Below are 25,081 nucleotides of genomic sequence, written 5' to 3' on the forward strand. Positions count from 1 at the left end.
GGTTATATGAGGTACTAATCCATAGTGGCTGTCGACACAAAGAAGGCAGGAGTACCTACACAGAAGCAAAGCAATGTATTGCTCTAGACATGGACGGCAGCAACATTTATTTTAGCCACCTAAAATAAAAATCGGTAACGCTTTATAATAAGGTCCTTGTAATAACCAATAATAAACAAGTAATAAGGCATTGTTCTCGCTTTAGATCCGGTAGTTGCAAAAAGCATCGTTAACTTATAGTTAACTTATAATAGATGAGCAATAAAGTATATTTTAATATGAATAAGCAAACAAAATAAGATTAATAAAGGCATGGCAAAGACATAATGGGTGGGTCATGTGTGTTTGTAATGCCATTATTAACACTTATATAAGCTTATAAACACACAATAATGTTAATAAGCATCTTGTAAGGGCCTTATTACTTGTTAATTAATGGTTATTACAAGGACCTTAATATAAAGCGTTACCGAAAAATCTATATTAGTTGAAGTTTATGCTATATTTAGAGCACTTTCACTTATTTACATGGCTGTCTGGCAGCTCTTACTAACAGAGAAATTAAGCTGTTATATCAATCCATGCTCTCTTAAAAGCCACCAGACTCCATTGACAAAAACACTAATTTACCTCATAGAACATGGGAGTTGCTGGCCTATTGCTGCCTCGATTAGTTAGTTAGTTTGTGTTTTTGAGTGACTTTTGTGAATCCGAACTTACCCCTTTAAACACAAAAGTCACACAATACCAAAAACAAACTACCTGATTGAAGCACCAGCAAGTCTTGTGTTTTGCAAAGTAAAATGACTGTTTTTGTCAAAGGAGTCTGGTGGCTTTGGAGTGATAGCATCTTCAGTTTCTTTGATGTCAACAAAATAAAGTGAATGGTGGAAGAATACACTACAACAAAGAGAATAATCTGAAAATCTTTATTACATTTTAAACATAAATACAGACGATGATGGTCAAATGAAAGCATTGTTCAGTATTTACAAAAATTTCAACCTCTCAGGAACTTGTTGACATTTTCAGCTTGACCGACACCAAATACCAGGTACCATATATTACAGTGTGACATGGACATGACTACTCTGTGTACTGTTCTCCTCTCAAGAAGGTCACTTATGTCATGACTTCATTGTGTCTCTGACATGGCTGAGTCTTGCAGAACAGTCTGACCTTCATGAAGTCTTTTCTCGTAAAATTGCCATCACCACAACTGGGTCAGCTCGACCTTTGGTCTCCCTCTGAACCAGACCCATCAGCTTGTTCAGGACTTTCTTGTTTCCATTTCTGATGTCGTGAACCTGCAGAGGCACAATAAACACAAAAACATATCAAATATGCAAAAACAAATGCAAACATGCAAAATATTGGGATTACTTGCATGCGAGCCCTCACCTCATCAGGATGTGAGTCCACCACCTTCTGGCAGATGCTGTGCAGCTGTGCAGTGTCACTAACAAGACCCAAGTCCTGCTCCTGGATGATTTGAGAGGCTGACTTGCCCGATGACCTCCACATCTCCTGGAACACCTGAGAGCAGGGAGAAACCAGGAAGACGCAGGTGAGAACCACAACACAAACAAACACTAGCTGTCGTGTGTGTGTGTGTGTGTGTGTGTGTGTGTGTGTGTGTGTGTGTGTGTGTTGAGTGACAGATAGAGAGGGATAATTGCATGGTCTGTGCAGCTGACTGACCTGCTTGGCAACCGTAGAGGAGATGTGTCCTGCTTCCTGGAGTTCCAGCAGCTCGGCCAGGGCAGACGGAGAGATTGGGCTGAAATCAAATCAAGGGGTAATTTAATTACAGTTAAATAGATGTACCGAAGAATTAGTGATATAAAAAGAGGGGGAGAAGCAGCGAGAAAGTGTGGGAGTATCAGACTGAAAGGCCGAAAGAGCCCATCAACATTTGTGATTTGACTATAATGTGTTTGTCTTTTTTCCCTGCGTCTACTTGTTTATTCCCCAGGCGACCAGACAAACAGAATCAAGAAGCCTGTTAGAATATATTAAGTGGAGGCACAGTGTTATTCAGTTTACTGCAGACCAGACAGTCCATCTCAGTGAGACCTAAACATGGTCTAGACATTGTGGAAAAATAGATGGAAAACCCATCTTTATAAACACAACACGGTTTGGACTGTTTTTGTATCGAATAAGTCATTCACAAACACTGGTACTGCTGCAGTTCACACGCAAGTTAACTCAACTAGAAACTGAAATATCATGTGTCTATACATTTGTGTTGCAAAGGAAAGTAAACAGCGTAGGAATTACAATTAGTGAATCAATAAACTGCAATAGTTTGCCAGAAGGAATGAATAAATGGTTGAAATAGTTAATGTTAAAAGTAAAAAATAAATTAGTTGAAGTAGTTAGCTAAAAGTAATGAAAAAAATGATTGAAATAGTTAGTTAATGTTAAAAGTAAAAAATAAATTAGTTGAAGTAGTTATCTAAAAGTAATTAATAAATGATTGAAATAGTTAGCTAATGTTAAAAGTAAAAAAGAAATCAGCTGAAATAGTTAGCTATAAGTAATGAAAAAAATGATTGAAATAGCTACATTTATGAATAAACTATTGAAATAATTAGCAAAATATAACATTAATAAATAAAAAGTGGAAATAGTTAGCTAAAAGTACTAAATGCACGGTTGAAATGGTTAAATGTTAGCTAAAAACAAGAAACCTTACATAAGTAAAACACAAAAAAAAAAAAAAAAAGTTAGCTAACCTAAAACTTTTAAGATTAGCTTACTATTTCAACTGTGCATTTAATATTTTTAAGTTAAAAGTAATAAATAAACAATTGGAATAGTCAGCTTAAAGTAATTAATTGAAATAGCCCAAAAAATAATGAATAAAGGTTGGAATAGTTTGAAAAAAAATTCCCAAAAACCCCTGATAAAATAGTTAGCTAAAAGTAATAAATATTGATATTAATATTATTATCATTTTCCTTTTATTTTGTGGAAAGGCATGCCGTTGGCATCGGTTGGCACCTATCAAAAAGTATGTGTTACAATTATTAATAATATATCTATAAACATTTTTTTTTTCATCTATAAACAAAATGAGCTGGCTGCCATTAGTTAGTTTACGTTACATGATGAGGTCATCATGTGACGTGACCTCCGTTTTGCTAACGAGCAGCTGTGATTCAGGACTCCTGCAGACAAACAGCGGACACGTCTAAATGCTGAGTTTGTGTGATTGATTATCACGTTTTATTTATAGTTTTAGCATTACGCAGTGTCGCATTCTAATCGCATTATACAACATAATATCGCTCCGGACTGCTGCTTCTTCAGCTGAATAGTTCACCTGTATTCAGCTCTTCGCTGTGCAGTGGTTGATATTATGGAGGTCACAATATGTGCTGGAATCTGTCTGGAGAGTCATTTCGTGTTGTTGAATCACCTGTTGATCTGTGAGCTGAATGAGTTTGTGCAGGTCTGTTAGTAGCCTTGAGGACTTTGGTCTCTCAGGCTTTAAGTGAAGTTTTGCAGCATAATGAGTCATAATCTGTAGTAACACCATGTGTTTGATACATGCATTGAAACTTTTTGATGTGGACGGAACTTTAAATCTGCATTTACTTTTTCCGTTCAGTCTTTATAGCACTCAGTAGTACTGATCTCTGAGCTTTGCACTACTATATGTATATATTTTTGTATGCTCAGAAGATAAATAAGTGTAAGTCACGTGTCTATGACATGTGCAAGTTCTGATGATGATTGAATTGATGTATTTTGGTTTTTACCACCAAATCAAACCACCCAAATTATTTTGGGTCTATTGATCCAATACAGGAGGTAAAGTGTTACGTTGGCTCTGTACGTACTGGACCAAGACTCTAAGTATATCAAACTTACTAATATTTTGAGTTATTGAAATCTGGCGTACTGTATCTTTAATGACACAAGAGGGCACAGTAGCAAACGGATTTGCTTAACTCAAAATCCGTGGAATAGCCACGGAATAACTAAAATTTCCATGAAACTGACACGGATTTCGCTACAATGCAAGTTAATAACAGTCATATGTGGTTATGTGGCTATTCCATGGATATTAATGGATATTTTCCTATTGGTTTGTTCCAAGTCACGTGACTTTCAAGGTCCCGGTGGTCAGAACAAAAAACATGGCGGACAGTTCTCTCATTTTTAGTGAAAAAAAATCTATATTTTGACTTAGTTTCTGCATAAAAAATGGATTTTTATCACATTTCTAGCAAGAAATATATGTTTTATTTTCTAAATATTCACTCAGTGAATGTACATAATCACTTTGTATGTTGGAATAGCCACGGGATATGACATTGTGTCATTAACTTGCATTGTAGCGAAATCCGTGTCAGTTTCACGTAAATTGTGATATCATGGCATGTTTTACTTTAGTTACTTTCATAATCAATAATGGTACTTGAATTGGCGACAATTCTAAAAAAAATAAATAAATAAATAATAATAATAATAATAATAATAAACACGAAAGTCTTAATATTATGTTTGACGTTTTTGGAAAGTTTTGCTCTTGCTCTTTGCTCTAAATTTTGGGTATCTGTCCCCTCTAAATGTCTCTGCACGGCCCATGTAGACCTGGTGAGATATTTCACACTGCTGTCATCATGCTGTCACCGTGCTGCCACATGAACCTGCAGTCAGTTTCCCCTCACAGGCAGCCGCCAGCACGCCCAGCAACTATGAGGGGAAACCATAAAAGAGTGACTTGTCTCCACTGGTCGAAGCGCCTGAACCAGCTCTTAATGACATGTCATATCAGGCGAGTAGCACCTCTCAGGCTGCCTGACCAATATGCTTTCCAATTTCATATTTCATCTATCGTCCTCAAGGGCTTGGAGCCAAAGGGGCAAAAGGAGGTTCGGACACATTATACAGGACAGCCGACATAAAGAGGTTTCAAATTTAAAGTCCTCACAGGGACACGCAAGAGGATACGTGCACCCTCACCAAAACCTTTTTATTTCACATGAAAATGTAACTGCAGATAGCTAAGTTTCTCTGCTTCTTCCGTGCTTGCAGGCTTCCTAAAGTCCTGCCGGCCACTCTTTGTTTTTCTCTAACTCTCCTCCTTTCAACCAAAGCAAATGCACCATCATGCATAAATAAACACCAGCTACTTTGTGGTTTACTCACACACAAATGCTTCACAACAGCCTGGGAATAGTAGATAAAGTAAAGCTCACAGCATCTGCGCTGACGTCAACCCATTACTTGTTTCACTTTCATTTGCTCCGTAATGACTCAGAAGTTTTATTCCAAGAAATAATTATCACTCTCAGTTGAACAAAAATATAAATTTTTACATCAACGAGCTGAAGTGAAGTTTCTAAAGTCGTGATCTGGTGACTGAGCTTCAGTCAGAGCTTCACAGATACCACTCGGATGCATCAGACCACCCTCATTTTCTTTCCGCTGCAGTCATTAATAAACAACCTTTCTAAGAAAGCTGCTAGAATTAAATTAGGTGAAATGAGTCAGCATCTCAGTATGCCATCAGCAGAAACAGTGGGAGACAACGGGTGTTATTTTTTTTCACAGCCAGTAGCCAGATAGGCAACTGTGAAAGGTACAGTGGCAACTTATCTTTCTACCAAAAAGAATTATTAAAACCCAAGTGTTTTGGAAGATTTACAAACTGCGACATGTTCCGGCTAACAGGCCTTCAGCTGGGTGACATCAAAACAACACCTTCTTCCAAAAAAAAGTAATGATTTCACTCATGTAATTGGATTTGTCACAACAGGCTTTTGTGTGACGAGCTGTCAGACCGTCGCAGGGGTTTTCTCACCGACCGACACAAAGAATTAGGGAATATGGGATGATTTATGACCTCACACATGTTGTTGTTGTGTAGTATGCGACGGTCTAATCAGTATCTGTGAACGCTAAGAATCTCATAAGCCTTGATGTCAATCAAACCCAGCCAGTAGACTGCACAATGGTTTGTGGATGAGACCGAATGACTTTATCAAACTAAGGTTGATGTGCTGTCATTGTGCAGCATGCAAGCCCACTTTCACTCAGGTGATGAAAATAAAGATCCTGTAAGTCATTACAATGAAAAACTTTCTTGAATTAATGGCTTAGTATCTCAATGACGAGAAAGTTTCTCAAACGATACTAACTCATTGTTTTCTTTTCATATAACTAGTCACTATTTTGAGACTTTGTTGTTATTTAACAATAAGTCATTATTAGGGCCACGGGGCAATCGCACCGAACTGTAGGGAACACTACTGTTAGACTGTGGATTGTTTCTTCTTCCTCTTCCGGACACAATTTCGTCCCGCTACACTCCTCCAGATACAAATGTTTCTCTCACACTCTCACACACACACTCACACACTCTCTCACACACACTCGCACACACTCTCGCACACACTCTCGCACACACTCTCGCACACACTCTCGCACACTCTCTCGCACACACACTCTCGCACACACTCTCGCACACACTCTCGCACACACATTTTCACACACACACTCTCACACACACACTCTCACACACACACTCTCACACACACACTCTCACACACACACTCGCACACACTCTCGCACACACTCTCGCACACTCTCTCGCACACTCTCTCGCACACACACTCTCGCACACACTCTCGCACACACATTTTCACACACACACTCTCACACACACTCTCACACACGCACTCTCTCACACGCACTCTCTCACACGCTCTCTCTCACACACTCTCTCCCACACTCTCACACACACTCTCACACACACTCTCACACACTCTCTCACACACTCTCTCACACACTCTCTCACACACTCTCTCACACACACTCTCTCTCACACACTCTCTCACACACACTCTCTCACACACTCTCTCACACACTCTCTCACACACACTCTCACACACACTCTCTCACACACTCTCTCACACACACTCTCTCACACACACACACACTCTCACACACACTCACTTTGAGGTTAAAGGTCATAGGTTGCTGTATGAATAAATACTTAATAAAAGGAATGCTTGTTGCAGGTGTGCTCCTTGTATATTACATAGTATCATAACATTACTAGTATTAATTGTTTGAAATCTCTGAAGAATCTTATCATAGTGTACACACACCGGCAGTAGTCCCTGTGGCCCTTTCACAATTTCCCCAGCGGAAATTTTCTAGTTTAAGTTATTATTTTGAAGTACTAAGTAATTATTTCAAAAGTTTTCTCATTCTTTTGATAGAAATTCTTATTTAACAACACCAAGTCATTATTTTGAGATTTTCTCACTATTTTGCAATAGCCAGGCATTATTTCAATCATTTTTGAGAAGCTTCCAAAATTGGCATCCATTGGTGCAGACATCATAACTTGACCATAAAACCATTATTCTGAGCACTATACAGCACATAAAACAAATCTTTTTGTGGCTAAATGCTTTTTAATCCAGTGCCAACCTCATTGAGGAATAGAGAGGAATCTGTTCAATAACAGAGATTTTAGTGGCTTTTTCGTATTGAGCCAAGAACAACTGAAGGTTTGTATAATGTGTGTCAGGAGAAGCAACCCCAAAATTAGATTGATTTTGTTACAACTACAAGTGATTTTATTATGGTTCTTGTTGCTCTGGCCTTTGCATTAATTAATTTCAGTAGATATAGCAACTTATTATTTTCCTTGCTTCGTAAATTGAAAATACGTAGGACTCTGGCTATTGTTTGATTCAACAGGACGCCAGCTATGACTGCTGTGAATATAAAAAGGTCTAATCCAAATTATTCAGAAAGCATAGTTAAAAACAACAACAATTGGCAAAACTGCTCTACAATCAAAAATAACAAACTAGGAACAAAACAATAAGCTCACTAAGACCAGATTAAAAGACAAATAATAAAAGCAATAAGCCAAACTTCATACTGAACTAAAAGCAGAGGAATATGTGTTATGTGTTTTAAGACGGGATTTAAAAACAGGTAGGGGCCAGCCAAACACGCAGAGGCAAATAAGAGTTTGGGGGTTACAACTAAAGGGGAGCAAACTCCCCTGAGGTTCACCCTTGATCTTAAATAAAATACCCCGGGTTCAGGGCAGTTTGATTTCACAACATGAAGACGTCATGATGGGCGGGGACAGACCTGAAGTCAACAGGTTAGAGGTTTTCACTAGTCTTTTCACCCCCAAAAAGGAAATGGCTTGGAAAAACCATTGCAGGAGTAATGGGAGTGGATGGTAAGTTACTAATATGGTTCAATAACTGTTACAGCAGTCAAGTGGTGTCATGTAGTAACCCTTTAAAAATATCACAAAATAATCAAAAGGACGTGGCCCTAGATGAAGCCTCAGCTGGAAAAAGCTAGATTAGATAACTGAGTTTCAGTTTGTTCAATTTAAAATCAATAGTCGTGTTTCCATCAACAAATTTCTCTGCACATTTTGAAGATTTGCATAAGAAAAGCTTGATGAAAACACCAAAATTCTATAAAACTTTCAAAAATGTGCATAAAAGCTTTTACAATTGCTTGAGGTGGTTTTTGTTTTTTGTTTTAAAATAGTTAAGGTTCTAGCGAACATTTAACTCGCATGACTGGTCAGCTGTTTCTGCTCGGACTTGAAAGAACAATTATAAGTTGCCCAATTGAATCCAATTCCTGAAGACTTCTCTCCATTTTCTCTTGTGAGTGGCCAAAGTTGTACTTCTTCGAATGTTTACTGACGGATTAGTCTACAGCAATACATTACACTGCCATCTTTTAAAGGAAATACGTTACTGCAGCTTTGTTAATTTGCTCTAAACCAGTTGATGGAAAGGTCGCTAATTTGCATTTTCTATAATGCAACATTTCAAAATTTTGTTTCAAAATTTGCTACCACACACAACTAGAGTACATTATCGCACCCAAATTATTATTATTTTTTTTTACAGTGGGTTTAACATACAGTTCCTGGGATCACAAGCACCACTAGGTCCAAATATCAGGACTTCAGTATTATTGTCATTAGATTCAAAACCATTGAACAGACCTCATTCATTTGCATGGGAATGACTAGATATGAAGCACAACATTAGCTCAAGCATCAGCTAAATAATTATACTGAATGATATTCATGCAGGTCTACAGCCAAGCCAATATAGCTGGCTACTTATCACTGCTGTGTGCAGTCAGACCAGATTTTGCTTTCCATTAATTTCGTGAAATGTGAAAGGGGGCAAGATTAATTTGCTTCCAGTTGTGTGTCTCCACGTACTTTGTTTGGCACAGACTTCAATCAGATTGAACTTTGACAGTGAAATTGCAAGTCTTCTTTTTTCAATAAGGATGCTGTTTAGCTGCAGTAAGGACAGTGACAGAGCTCAGTGACAGTATAATGTTTGAATAAACGCTGTATAATTCCCTTCTTTGTGCACTGCTGTTGTTGTTAGCCTCGTTCCTGCAGCTTACAACCCTGCACATGCTATTTCCCTGCTTCCCTGCTGCTTTTGGCAAATCCATGTGAATAAATTTCATCTGGCAAATTTTGACTTCAACTTCACTCTGCTGATAGGTATATGCAAACACTGTTTGCTGCCAGAACTCTTTCAACCACCCAAAGCTCCTCCTTATGTGCTCGGTTTAGGGTGTTATTGATTGAACTAAGATCTAATGTTGAAGAGGGAACTGGTCTTCCCTGCAGAACTGTCCTTGCTTCTGGGATTTTTTTGAGAGTTTAAGATATTATTTGTATGCCAAATCTATCCATACAGCCATCTGCTGTAAATGCTCTATTCCTCGAACTAAGTGTCTCAGTCTTAAGTTTAGTCATGAGTTAAAGGATATGGGGCCGAACTTCTGACACCAGATGTACTAAATCACTTTTAGGTGACAACTCGCTTTGAAATGAAATCCCAGTTTTTCACACATGAGATAAAAACCCTTGAAGCAGTGGCTTGAGACTCCTTAAAATAGAGAGAAGTCTGACAGATGTTTTGATGCCATCATTACAGACAGCGGAGAGATGACAGGAAATGAGCGAGGGAGGAAAAGGTACCCAGCCGGACCTGAACTGGGATCGTTGTGGTTCATGGTCAGCCTCTGAACCCCTAAGCTAGGGGGACTCCCAAGAGAAAAGTTTAACCTTTTTCCCCCAACCTTTCTCTTTTTGAGGATGTTTTATTTATTAGAGGAGGCATTCAGGCTGAACACTATTCAGTATTTCACAAGAAAAAAAAGCTGGAGTAAACTCAGAGAAAAGTATCTCATGACCTTCTGACTCTCAAGTTGAAAGCAGCTACACTAAAGCCCTCGTCCCTCGTGAACCTATATGTCAATTAAAAAACGTGCTTGTTCAGATCGGGCTGATTGCTTGGCCTCCAGTTTTGCTGCTTGCAGCTTTCTTAAGAACCACTCATCAAAACAACTTCACACTGCTACACACTGAACTTCTTTTGGGTCTTAAACAGTAGCAAGCCACCAAACCACCACGTGGTGCCATGGGGGCAGGTCTGAGCCATAATTCAATATAATAATGGCATCGTATCGTGACTAAATCAAATATTGAGATATCGTCATTTACAATTACATCATCTAACAAGCAATTTCACTTGAAATGGTTCATCCTGCACTAAAGTTCTCAATTAAACGAGAAAATACTCAGTACTTTTTATTTGTCAGGTATTTGATTTACACAGAAGTATACAAAATCTGCTTTGCCATGTGGCAACTTAAAATATATCTGTTTATTGAATTACCAGAAACATGCTCTATATAGTTATTGAGATATAAAATTACAAGAGGTCTGGAGAAAATCATTATATCAATTCATGGCCGCCAAGTATCGATATTATGTGTTCAGACAGCCGGTCAGCTGTTTTTGTTTTTTTCTGGAGGTCGTCGCGGGCTCATTTTTAGGAATATACTGGAGATTCTGGTATCATATGAAACTAGAATATCTAAGTAATCTATAGGCACCATGTGCGAAAATGTCGAAATAACGCTGCAAAGTTCGGCTTTTTTATACTTTATACAAAAAAATTCAGAGCAGTGAAGCTTAAAGTTGAGGAAAGTTTGAGAAAATGCTGCAGTTGTTGTCGTCCATACATGTTTGATATCAGTTCGGTTCAGTTTGACTGAATACTTTGTTGGTCAGTCTGTTGGTTTGACTCTCGTTGTTGAGAAATAAAAAGACTGGAGTGAGATGAATAGACTGAGAATTTTCTCAACAAAACATTTCTTAACTAAATTTAATTTTATGGACACAAAATGCAGTTAAAAAGTTATATCGCAATATATTGTATCACAATTCTTACCATATCACAAAATGCTTAAAATCGCAATAATATCGTATCGTGACTCAAGTACCAGGATAAAATTGTATTGTGGGGCCTCTGGGGATTCACACCTCTAAAGATGACCTATATCTGGATATCAGATTTTCCCATAGACTTGCATTGGGAAAGAGAATCAACAAATATATATTTTTGGAGGATCACATTTTCTTCAAAATGACTTGTTCAATTATCAGAATTTGATCCATTTTTTCCGGTAACACTGGAAAATCTATAAGTGATGCACAATGAAACCATTTTATCCCCATTCAGGTTAGCAGAGCACTAATAATTTTATACAGTGAAATCAAACATTTTTGGCTTCTTGCATCATTAAGCAACTTTCAGAAAAACACTGTTTCAAGTTCTGTGGTGCAGCAGTTAATAGTGTTCCTTCTCTATACACCATACAGCGCATACATTATACACACACACTAATAAATACGTCCTATAGATCTCAACAGCTCGCACTAAACCCTAAACCTGCCAAGTTGATCGGATGAACAGTTGTCGAAAAAATCAAAAGACAAACGCTCTTTCCATTCCTCTTTGTGCGACAGCTCGAAAAAACCCAACATTTCCAGGTACAGCATGTAAAAGGTAGAAAGCGAATGAGCCAATCACAAAAAGCCCAAAGGGGTCATGTGCTGGAGCCCTGACATCTGAGACCTGAGCATTGGCAGCAGAATAATACTGCATTTCTGAGCCAAGAATAACAACCCAACCTGCAAGACAAACAATAAGCATTATGTGAATATTGTAAAAGTGCAGTGTGAGTGTGTGAACGCCTCACCTCTGGCTCACACTCATGTCTTGCTGTCTGAGGTGACCCACCAGCTCCTTTGTCACCCAGCCAATCACCTTTCTCGGCCCTTTCTTAGTCGCCTTCAACAACGCCTCGAAGAACTCCACCAGCCCGTCCTCGTTCTGCAACAAAGCACCGTGAAAATGCTTTCATCACTTCACATCCATATTATCTAATTAGGTATCAAATCAGCCCAGTAGAGTCCAGCAGAGTCCAGCAGTATGCAGCTGCCAAGCAGAACTGCATCCAAGCTGACTCTGCTTGGACTTGCTCAGATGGCAATTAAAATAAAGAAACAGATTTAGTGAGGGAATCAACTCCTCTCTCACTGGTGGCTTTCACCCACGTATAAACTCACCACCAGAGTGAAGCTGTGCTCAGGCAGGATGCCGTACGTTTGCACCAGCCTGTCTCTTTTGACACTGGGCAGCTCTGGCAGCCCTTCCCTTATCTTCTGCACCACCACCGCCTGGCATGCATCAATGCCAGTGGGCAGCGATGCGTTATCCTCATACACAATCACAGGGGGCAGGTTGGGCTCTGGCATAAACCTGAAGGGAGGACGGGTGGAGGAAAAAAAAGGGAGGGTAGAGAGGGGGGAGGATGCTTTATCAGCAGAGCAGATAAGCTCAAAGAAGAGGAAGTTGGCTTTTGTTTAGATACTAATAGTCCTCTTGACACCACACTAGTCACATTTCACTTACTCCCCTAATCATTTGACTCCATCAGGCTTGAACCGTAAACCTGTCCGTCTATCATTCCCCTTCCTAAAAACGCACGTCTGAGGTCCAGACCTTGTTTATTACTCTCCATCTAGCTGCCACTCAGAGGCTCTCATCCTGTCTAAGTCCCCACTGAGAGCCAGATCATCTCCTGATATCATAACTCCGTGTCAATAAACACAAACTCCAGGGACAAAAGGTGAGCACTGATATGCAGAGAGAACACAAACTCACCTGTAGTCCTGAAGACCCTCTTTGTCCCTCATAGGAATGGTCTGCCTGTAGAAGAACATGCACGAGTCATAAATGATCATTTTTACTTCTAAACATGTGTCTCAAAGCTATCAAGAACCTAAAAGGGATTTTAAAAGAAACTGGAGAAATTGTGGCAAAAATCCTTCATAAAAGATACAACAAAACTGCATTCTTGATTATGTTTCAAGGGGAAAATATAAGTTTTCAACATGTGGTTAAGGTTTTGAATTCAACAAAGGTACTTGGTTAGTTTTATGAAACGATAATGTTTTGGGTTAAAATAAGTGTTAATTGTATAATTTACTCTAGCAAAGTAGGTAAACTTTGGTTTGACTTGAGACACTGACAGCAGCCTCCTGGGTTAAAGTCCCATGTTTGTTTAACCAATCAAGCAGCCCTGAATTCCTCTCTATGCAGACTTGGATTAGAAATACATTTGTAATATGTGAAGGAAAAAGCGTAATCCGTGAGAAACTGTTTCCTTCGTATGGGAGACCAGGCTGCATTGGCTTTCCATTTTTTGTATTGGATGCGTTTTGTTTCCTGTAGTGATATTTATTTACATTTACATTTAGTCATTTAGCAGATGCTTTTATCCAAAGCGACCTACAGGAAGAATAAAAGCAAACAATCAAGGTATACTGCAAAAAGAGCTATTTGTGCATCAATAAGTGCTAGTGACAATTCTTTAAGGAGTAGAATTATGGTGTGGTGCTAGGAGAGAAGATGCTCTCTGAAGAGCTGAAGGTCTTCAGGAGGTTTTTAAAGGTAGAGAGGGACGCCCCTGCTCTGGTAGGAACTGGTAGTGTGTTCCACCAGCGGGGAACAAGAAATGCAAAGAGTCTGGATTGCCTTGGACCAACGGGGGGTAGAGCCAGGCGCCGTTCATTGGAAGAGCACAACGGTCGTGAGGTAGCATATGTCTGAATCAGGGCGTTCAGGTAGGTAGGAGCAGTACCGGAGACAACTTTCTAGGCCAGCATTAGAGATTTGAATTTGATGCTGCAACAGGTAGCCAGTGGAGCTGGATGAGCAGCTTAGTTGTGGTGGCAAATACTTCACTAGCTAAAGCACTTTTGTGCATATTTATTTTGAAGAGCATCGGTGAAATAGGGAAACTAAGTTGACTGACCCATGGTGTAACTTCACCACTCACTCAGTGGCATGTTACCATGGATCCTGCTGCAGTTCACAACAAGACCCGCCCTGGGACGCTAGGATTGGTCAGTGTGGTGTTGGACACAGTGTCATGTCGCGTCATTGGATCTTCTTGTCACCTTTCGAAGAAGCTAGTAAAATGCAGCCTTAGTGCTTGGAAGAAGTGGTTTATTAACAGAATATTTCACTTAACCACGTGATTAAACCTACATGAGACCTGGTGTATGTTGTTCACACTAACCCATTTCTGCACCAATCCACACTAAATTCTCAATGGACTGCACTTACACTAATCATACAGTCTTTTCCAATTTCCATGGTTTTCTTGGTAATAACCAAAATCATTATCAAGAAAAACATGGAAAATGGCTAGATATCAGCTCTTAAATTAAACTCTGATGAGCTATTTTTGTTGTTATCATTATATTTGTACCAGGAAGAAACTAAAGAAGAAGAAAATAACAATATTATATATATATTATATATATATATATATTATATATTATTATATTATATATATTATATATTAAATATTATTATGGGGAGTTGAACCTTGAGCCCAGGTTTGATGGCCCCATGACTTCCAACCTGACCCTCCATGCACTTTTTAAAGTTAATGTGAAGCCACAAGGACATTGAGCCAAAAGGACGTAAGACACGGCCCTGACCAATCATAGCATCGCAGGGCGGGACCCATAATAACGCCTCAGTGACAGTAGCTGGCCTCAACTTGATAAAGTTCAGCCAAACGAAGGACTAGGAACATATGATTGGCTCTGTATTCCAGCTAGCCTGGCTATCTCCAAAACCACTGTAGTCAAATCTGAAATCACCTTCACAGGAACGAGAAGAAAGAGCCAATCACAGCCCATCACACTATATTTCCACCCTGTGCCTCAGACATGTAAGGCCTCATGGGAAGGAGGCAGAGCAGCAGAAGATGATCAAGGCCTCAGCTGTGAGCACGCTGGCTCATTCTGTGAGCTCATAAGCCTGTGAGTAGCACATAGCTCACAGATAACACAGGATGACTGCGGCATCCAAATGGCTCTATTCATCATGATTACCATGATGGTTCCTCCTCAGCAAAGCTCAGGACTAATGAACCAGGCAGAGCTCCCAGTCTGACGGTGTTGTGCTGGATGGAGCTTGGCACTGTGGCCCCGCTCTGTCATCCTCTTACCCTGATTTGGAATCATACGACCGGGTCTCGTTCTGCACCGTCCCCCCTCTCTGCAGGACTTCGATCTGCCTCTGGATCTCGTAGTCTGGCGATGTAAAGGATAAAATGAGCACAAATACAGATAGTTTATTTAATTACAGCAGTACACACAAATATCATTTTGTGGTAAATGCCAAACATCTGCTGTGATACTCTGGCACTCCTCAGGACTCTGACTGCTGCCACATTATAACGGTGATAAACGATGTTTTTCTCCATGACTTTTAAATACCAATTCGGCAGCCGAGTAAAATGTGATACAACTTCATTGATAAATAATTCAAGCACAGCCACGGTGTGTCAAACTATGCTTAAAAACCTGCACGTAAAATGCAGAATTTTTTTTTTTTTCTGTCTGTGGCTCTTTGTCAGCTTTTTTTTAGGGAAGCTCAATCAACAGTCGCGGAAGTTAGAGCTGACATAAAATCTATGCTTTTTTAAGTGAGCAGCTGCGAGAAGCCAATTCAGCATCACACGCTGCTATCACACGGCTAATTGTTTGTGACTGCTTGTCAGTCCGAAACTTATGCTTCACAAGCAACTGTCAATACTAACTATGCTTCTTGTCTTAATGTCTCTTCATAAAAACAGCCATCTTGTTTTCATTTCAGCAAAAAACCCAAAACATATTCCATCTTCAAGTATAAATGAAACATGACTTTTGTTTCACCTGATGCATACAAAATTGCAGGAATTTGAGTATGCATGTGTTTTTTCTTTGGCTTCTTAATATATTATCATATATTTCCGTCCTTGACTCAGCTGTAAGTTAAAGAAGCAAAACCACACTGACAATACATTTTAATCCACTAAAAATATAACAAAGGAAGGGGTATTTTTCAAAATGTAATTAAAGTACACATAATGCTAAAATGTGGTCCCTGAGAGTGCTTCAATATTACATTTCACTGTATTATTATCACTGAAGCATTAATGTGTTTGTGGCATTTAACTGCTTTAGAAGTGAGCCAACAATAGAGTTTATTCTATTTTATCTGAGAAAAGACCTTTAGGGAACGGAAATGATTTGATTTCAAGTTGGCAGCAGCCCGCTGTATGGACCTTTTTTTTGTTTGGTTGTAAATAGTTTTGATTCTGTTTATTTTTTATCACAGAATATGTTGGCCTAAGGCTGAAGGAACAACAAACGCAGAGTTGTATAATTATCTTTATATAGCTTGCTTATCAATTGTTTTTAAGCTTGATAAATACTTGTAATATTTGATTGGAATTTCTCACATTTGGGACACAAATCTTTCAGGACACGTTGACCGGCATCAGTTCTTTCCAACTGAAACCCTCGGTTCTAAACTTTGATTTTTGTACCAATTAAACACAGATACAATGAGCTAGGTGATTTTTAGAGGTGCTGGTAGATGGAAAGAGGCTAGCTGTTTCCCCCCGTTTCCAGTCATTGTGCTTACGTTAGTTACGTTAGTTACGTTAGTTACGTTAGTTACGTTAGTTACGTTAGTTACGTTAGTTACGTTAGTCGGCTGCTTTTTTTTTCAATCAATCCAATGATTCTGATTCACAAGGATTCTATCTGATATCGATTCGATTGCAAATATTTCAGTTACAATACCAATTTCTCCTTTATATGAAAGAAATTTCCAGAGAGTTAATATTGTCAATTGTACAAGGAACCCTCTGCTTTATTGAAAATATTAATTTGTACATTAAGAATAGTATTCACAGATTTGTGGTATCCATGCAACCAGACATCTGCCTTAAGGTTTTGCAGTGGTCTCATTTTAGCAGCTCCCGAATAGGGGTTGCTTTAACCTTCATTTTTTTAAAATATAATGACGGAAACTTCTGAGGGCCGTCCATCATTTTGACACATTAGAAAACTGGGGTGTGCTACCATAATTGAAGTTATTCACACTCCTGTCCAGCAGGTGGCATGTGCACATAAATTCTCTGGTGGACTTTTCTTGACCTCACGAGCAAAACCTCGTAAATATTCACTCCTAGCGCTGTTTGAATACTCAGTCCTGAATCTCCATTTATTATTTTTAGGCATTATGGTGTTGACCTTTTAAAAATCATCGTGCTCCACTAATCTTTTCTCCCTGTGCCTTAAAAACTTCACAAGACTAACGGGGTTAAAGATCATGCATCTACGCCAAGAAAGGTTGGCCAAAAAAACTACACACAGACGCTGGAATATACATTTATTTATATAAAGATCAATCTTGGAATTTATGAATCAATATCAAAATGTCTGGTAACGCTTTATAATAAGGTCCTTAATAACCATTAATTAACAAGTAATAAGGCATTGTTCTCGCTTTAGATCTGGTAGTTGCAAAAAGCATAGTTAACTTATAGTTAACTTATAATAGATGAGCAATAAAGTATATTTTAATATCAATAAGCAAACAAAATAAGATTAATAAAGGCATGGCAAAGACATAATGGGTGGGTCATGGGTGTTTGTAATGCCATTATTAACACTTATATAAGCTTATAAACACACAATAATGTTAATAAGCATCTTGTAAGGACTTACAAGGGCCTTATTACTTGTTAATTAATAGTTATTACAAGGACCTTAATATAAAGCGTTACCAAATGTTTTATTTAATATCAATTTTAATTGATTTTTTTTAACCCAGTCCTAGTTCAGACCAAGGTTATAATAGTTTTGGATTTTTCATTAGTTTTAGTTTTAATTTTGTTGTCAATTTTTGTTTTCAAATTCAGTTAGTTTTAGTTAGTTTTTAGAGTGAGTTTGCTAGTTTTGATTAGTTTTATTTCTTGGAAAATGCTTAGTTTTAGTTTAGTTTTTATTAGTTTTAGTGTTAGTTTTAGTTTTTTGTAATGGGGTATTTTTTGGGTGCCAGATTCAATAAGGTCACAATAAATGTTTCCTTTATTTCCTTTGTCTGATCCATCTCAGCCCCAATAAGTTTATTAAGTCATAAAACCAGATAGATGATATAGATTTCATATCAACCAAAAAAGTTTATGTACGAAAAAAGTTGTCAAAGACGAAAACTAAGGACATTTTCACTATAATTTTAGTTAGTTTTAGTTAGTTTTGTAACCACACAATACAGTTTCAGTTAGTTATCGTTTTTTTAAAAACTCCCGTTATTATTTTTATTTCAGTTAACGAAAATGTTTTTTCAATTCTAGTTTTCGTTATTTCGTTAGTTTTCGTTAACTATAACAACCTTGGTTCAGACAGAGAAAAACATTTTCTCATCATGCTGTTGGCGATAAATATTTTTAGCTAGGTTCCACCACTGTTGTTTCTTCTTACCATCACTTATTACAATATAGGAACTTTAAGAGTATAACTTTCACGGCTTACCGATAGCTCTGGCCAGGAATCGGATGCTGTTGATGTTCTTCACCTCTGTCCTGATGCCGAGAGGATCGCCAGGTGTGTGGACCGACACATTGGCATCTACTCTCAGCTGGCCCTCTGTGGAGAAAGGCAAACGAGATGCAAACTGAGTGGGAAATTAGTTTGGGTTTAGTAGCTCAGGAGAAAAGAGAGAGAGGCAGGAAGAGAGACGGAGACAGAGAGTGATTTCCATACCAGACATGTTGCCTTGACAGGTGCCCAGGGCTTGCAGGATGAGCTGAAGCTCTCTGACAGCTGCAGCAGCCTCCTCTCCACAGCTCATGTCTGGCTCCATCACCAGCTCCATTAGACCTACACCTGACACATGTGAAGACAGCTGTGTTTTACATCGCCAAGGTATCTATCCCGCCGAACTCCGTAACAAACCTCAACAGCTCTCGCTTTGTTGAGCAATTTAAATCAAGAAGAATAATGTCTGTCTGAACATTTTTTTCCTTCCCGTTGTTGTTAGGTTGTTCTTCTAAAATATTTATCTTAAATGTCAACAAATTTCATGAAAACAATACGGTGGTGCATCTCTCAAAACTTTTCCAAGTTTCCTGTCAGCGCAACACAGCTCCAAACAATCTTGGTCCTACTGCAGATGGATATATATATATATATATATATATATATATATTTTTTTTTTTAAACAGACACAAATATATGGTTTCAGTGAGTGACAATGAGGGTCTATAGCACAAAGGCATAGGCAATATCAGGCTTTAGCTTCACAATACGGGGTACCGGTATATTTTTGAAATGATAAAAAAAAAATGCATATCCCGATAATGGCAACATTCCTATTTCTTGACGTAATGACGTCAAATAAAATTATAGAAATGTTTAATCACGTTTTTTATGTTAAATCTTGATGTGAAATGTAACTAAACCTGGCAGCACAATGTAGTGGAGTAAAAAGTTCAATATTTTCCTTTAAATGTAGTGAAGTAGAAGTATAAAGTTGCATAACTGAAAATACACAAGTTAAGTAGATGTATCTCAAAATTGTACTAAAGTACAGTACTTGAGTAATACTTCTATTTTGCACTATTTTGCACAGTCAAGAGTACATTTTTTGTTGTTGGCAACTGTTGAGATTTGCACTTTACACTACAATTTAGATTTATGATTGATTTTTATTTTGCTGTATGTTTTTTTTAAAATACAGACTCAAAAATAATAATAAAAAAAAAACACCCTTTCTATATATTTTTCAGTATTTTGTCATATCATTAATGCAAAAATTCCCTGAAACAATGTGATATTATTTCCGTGAGCATATCGCCCACCCCTACAAACAATACACATTGGTAGACTAAATGAATTGCTGCTTTTCACGGAATTTGTTGACAGTCAGGAAAATGTAAAATATCCCAGACTTTTCCTTTAAATGTAGGACACAGACTAACAAGTGTTACCTGCTCTGTTGAGGTCTACGAGTGTCTGGCTGCGGAGGTCGTCATGGAGACTCTTGCCGCTGTCCTGCTCCAGCTGAATCTGTTTAATGCTCACAGTTTTTCTCATCATCTGGCTCCCCTTTTTTCCGCCAAGGAAGCTGTAAGTGAGCACTCCATCTACTGCAATGGGTCGGCGTAGCTGAGTGATCTGATATCCAGCCTGAAATTTTAAAATATATCAGCTTGATGATAAAATTTAGACCTGTAAAACTCTGGGCAGTAAGAATGTGTAATAATGGGTAGCAGGTGAAAAGGGAATAGCTTTTTTTTTCGACACGCCAGACAGAAGAGCATCACAGTAGTCCAGACTTTTAGAGATAAAGGCATGTATTTAACTTTTCTGTCTGCCAGAGAGAAATGTTCTGACTCCGGCAAAATTCCTCAAATGACAGAAGAACACTGTAGTCATGTTTCTAATGTGACATTTAGAATTTAGGTCAGAGTAAATGATAACACCAAGGGTTTTTGACCGGTTTCTTAGTCATAAAGTTTTTCTCTCTGCTTTTGCTAAAAAAACTAGGATCTCAGTTTTGTCATTATGTAACTGTAAGAAGTTCTGAGTCATCCACAGACTGTTCTCATGCAAACAAGTTGTTGTTAAAACTGTAATAAGTTGAGCTTACAGTGATCTTTAGCTGTACGCAGAAGGATGAAAGTTAATGTCACAATTACAAATAATATTGCCAGGTGTTAAAATGTACAGACTGAAAGGGACTGGGCCTAAGATAGAGCTCTGCGGGATACCTCACGTCAGGGCTATTTTATCATTGGAGTTTTCATCCATGGGTGCACAGAGTATCGATCGGCCCGCTGTGGACAGACAGAGCCACCTTGCTGCCCGTTTGACTTGCAGTTGTAGCTGTGGTGCGAGATGTTGAGTTTCCAGTGGGAGGCAGACAGCTCTGTGCTTGGCAGCAGCGGCAACTCTCCCGGCCAGCAGCAGAGCTTAAGCCCGCTACTACACTCACACACTACTGCCGGAGGCCCATGCCATTTTGCAGACTGACAAAACCCGCTACAATAAACTGAGTCGTTTTGGAAAGGGAGATTGGTGCTCACATTAACACTTGGTTTTGTCCGTGTGTGCTGCCAAACTTAACACAAAATGGAAGTGTCTTATGATTAACTTTAGGTCAGTAAAATATATATAATGTGAGTAATTAAGTAAATGAAATGTATTGTCTAGAGTGAATAAATCTGTCAAAAATCAGTCAGACAACTGCAGCAGATTCAGAACGCTGCTGCTAGAATCTTCACTAAGACCAATAAAGTGGATCATATCACTCCAGTTCTAAGATCTTCACACTGGCTCCCAGTCTGACAGAGAATAGATTTTTAAAAACTGCTGCTGGTTAATAAAGCACTGAATGGTTTAGGGCCAAAATACATTAGTGACCTTCTTTTTAACTATGAAGCATCCAGATCTTTCTGTTCCCAGATAAGATCTTAGAACTTGAGTGATATGATCCACTTTCTTGGTCTTAGTGAAGATTCTAGCAGCAGCATTCTGAATCTGCTGCATATATGTATATATATATATATATATATATATATATATATATATATATTTGCTTTTTTAATTTTTAATGTAAATATCCTTTTTTTGTTGGTTTTGATGTCTTGTGTAAAGCCCTTTGAATTGCCTTGTTGCTGAAATGTGCTATATAATTAAACTTGCCTTCCCTTGCCATGAATGGAACGATAACTCATTTCGAAAAATCCCTTTTCAACAGAAAATACATCAAATTGTGGACGTAAGACACCGTTTTTTTCTGGTAGGTAGTCTTTTAGTGAAATAACAGTGATGTATGCCGCAGTCAGTGTCAGGGGCCTATGTAAAGGTGAGGCAGGCAGCATCAATTAAAGACAGCGCTGGCTGATTGGCTGTCCTGTCATTATAATTCAGCAAGAGTGCTGCCACTTCACTCAAGGTTCCTACTCAGAAAAGCAAAAGAATAAATATTTCATCCGCTCTTCTATTCCTTAAAGAATCTGCTGCCCCAAGTATTAATTCCCCACGTTACTATGGCAACCCCATCACAGGAACTACACATTAATCATACTTATGCTAAAGAGAGTGAGGACGTGGGAGAAGAGATTGGGGGGCTGTTAGTCACTGGCTCTCTGTACAATGTGCCTGATCGACACAATCAATCACCTCCACACCTCCTTCTTTGAACCCAGAAGAGTGAGGGAGAAAAAACACACTATTGGAGAGGATTTTCTTCTTCAATTCCCGTTCTTCTTCGTGGATTCAATCTTTAAATCTGCTGGATTTGGGGAATATTGTTACAGCTTATCAGAAATCCCCAGTTTCTTACTTAATCTTTTCAAGGGTTTTGTATCTGCTGGGTAAAAAGCATGAGCACGCCGCACTGGATGTAAGGGAGCATCTGTACTAGTGAAGACTATTTGCATTTCCTCCATAATAAATCAACTGCTGTTCCCACATAATGAAGGGTGAGGCAGGTCGGTTGCTAATAAGATCCTGCAGCCACATTAAGTTTTTTCCCAATTACTCTCCAGGCCCTAATGAGCGGGGATGCTCTAAACACTCCTTGTGACTCCTTACACTCTTTATAACCAAAGTTACACGTATACTGTACATACAGCACACTCATTTCCATGTTTGAGCTGCTGAGTCATTCTCTGACTAATTTAAGAGTCACTAAACAAACAAGACTCAGCCAGCCATCTCATTTCTTGTGCCTGCATGCTGATGTTTTTTCCTCAGCTGCCCACGGGGGGTCACAGGGCTCATTAAACGCATGTCAAAGCCTCTATAGCCAGGACACGTCTGTTTATTTAGAGACCTAATATCTCAAGGAAATTATAATTATTTGCTTTTGCTTGTAGGTTAGTGTGGAGCCACTGAGGCATGTTATTAAAAGGCTGTTTAAAAACTTTATTTACTGTATTTGCCTTGTCTGCCATTCCAATTGAAAGAGGGGATGCTGGTTGGACAGCCGCATTAATCATTTAATGAGCAACTGTGGTGTTTTACAAAATGCAATCAGGGATTTCTAGTGGAACATATCAATAATGTACAACGCAATTTACAAATGTATTTTTCAAGGGCGGGATAATTTCTCCCTCGTTTCCTGCCACTGGTTTGGTTTTATGAGCATTGATTACATTAAAACTTTAGGTCGAATGTGAGAAATTCCCCATCATCTGCATAATTAAAACCACTCTGACTTCAGTTTATCAAGCTGTTTCACACAACATCACGTCTTTTGGAGCAGCTGATGACACTAATGCAAACTAAACTATTTTAAACAAGGCAACAGCAGGTACTGTGCACAGTGCACACAGTGCATCTAAAACACAAATAAAGTTTCAGGCTCAGCCGGCCGGCATGGGTTGTTTGGGAGATCTCGTGGAAAAATAAAAAATTGCAATCGGGTATTATCGTCCCTGCTGTGTGTGTCAACTGTTGAGAATTATTCCAAAGGAGGTGATGCAATCTTCGGCAAACACACAAAAGAGCAAGAGGAACCCAACAGTAATCCCTACGCTTCTGGAAGGGATTTTGCAGGAATTTCAAGATACATGGACTTTCTGGGGAGATAATGTATCCCTGCCATTGTGGTTAAAATGTGCATTGCTGCATATGTGTGATAACCAGTAAGACTGTGAAATATTAAATGAGGAAATAAACTCCATCTATCAAGATCTACAGAAAACTGTTGTGCTCCAGTAAGCCTTATCAGTCACATTTTCATAATACTAGTAAAGGAATTAGAGCAGATACTAATCAGAAATATCAAAGTGCTGTACAGTAATAAACATACAGCAATACAAATACCAGCTGGAGCTCATACTCAGCATGTTGCCTGCTACTTCATGAATCCACTCATTTTAAGCCACTTCTTTGGGCAGTTTCTATGAAATACTACCAAAGGAAATCTGTCTCTCAAGTTCTTCAGCCCATAATTACCCTCCTCATTACCTTGCCCAAAGCTGTGTTAGCATATTATCTTACCAGGGAACGACTGACTGTGAACACTCAAAATGCAAAAATCTCCAGCACCTTTCCTCCGAGAAATTCTAGATATTTATAAAAAGGTCTCTGTTGGGCAAGTCACCATAGACTCCCATGACATTTTGTCTTTTTATTCCAAGCCTTAAAATGTCACTTATAATGGCAGTAAAATTACCCCTGGGCTCTGAGCGCTAGTGAGACCTTGCCAATGCGAGCACTCCATTAAAGAGAGCAAAGTGATCATCACTTATGCAAGACTGTTGAATAGAAATATCATTGTTGAAGAGGTGGGGTTTTTTTTTGTTGGAATACCTTTACCACAATATTTACATGCTAACCACATCCCCATGTCATGACATGTAACTCTTTAAATACCATGTTGGCAAAAATGTCTGTCACCTATTTGATTGTTTAACAGCAAATAGGAAGAAGCTCAGATCTCTGGACATCTGTAGTAAGATGCTGCAGATGTTTTATCAGTCTGTGGTGGTAGTGTGTTGTTTTATGCTGCAGTCTGCTGGGGAGGCAGCATCACACACAGAGATGATCAGACTGGTCTAAAGAGCTGGTTCTGTGGTTGGAGCCAGGTTGGGCACACTAGAGGAGGTGGTGGAGAGATGACCTGTCAACATGTTCGAGGCCATCCTAAAATACCCAGATTATCCACTACACAAAAGAACCTGGTCTCACAGGAATCCATGAAATAGCCACGGATTCGCTTAACTCAAAATCCGTGGAATAGCCACGGAATCACTCAAATTTCCGCGAAACTGACACGGATTTCGCTACAATGCAAGTTAATGACAGTCATAT

General features: G+C 38.7%; 1 protein-coding gene across 1 annotated transcript in view; it reads right to left on the bottom strand.

Moving 5' to 3' along the window:
* Positions 1-915: 915 nt before the first annotated feature.
* gatb (glutamyl-tRNA(Gln) amidotransferase, subunit B) overlaps positions 916-25,081 on the bottom strand; it is a 29,143-nt gene continuing 4,977 nt past the window's right edge. Inside the window, exons 4-13 of the mRNA XM_059342448.1 lie at positions 20,245-20,443; positions 19,019-19,141; positions 18,788-18,901; positions 15,427-15,511; positions 13,065-13,109; positions 12,467-12,659; positions 12,097-12,230; positions 1,702-1,780; positions 1,402-1,536; positions 916-1,307 (exon numbers count right to left, since the gene is read on the bottom strand). Coding sequence (XP_059198431.1) covers positions 1,182-1,307; positions 1,402-1,536; positions 1,702-1,780; positions 12,097-12,230; positions 12,467-12,659; positions 13,065-13,109; positions 15,427-15,511; positions 18,788-18,901; positions 19,019-19,141; positions 20,245-20,443 — 1,233 coding nt within the window. The 3' untranslated portion in view covers positions 916-1,181. The remainder of the gene's footprint in view (positions 1,308-1,401; positions 1,537-1,701; positions 1,781-12,096; positions 12,231-12,466; positions 12,660-13,064; positions 13,110-15,426; positions 15,512-18,787; positions 18,902-19,018; positions 19,142-20,244; positions 20,444-25,081) is intronic.

Source organism: Centropristis striata, chromosome 1 (assembly GCF_030273125.1).
Source record: "Centropristis striata isolate RG_2023a ecotype Rhode Island chromosome 1, C.striata_1.0, whole genome shotgun sequence".
Classification (NCBI taxonomy): domain Eukaryota; kingdom Metazoa; phylum Chordata; class Actinopteri; order Perciformes; family Serranidae; genus Centropristis; species Centropristis striata.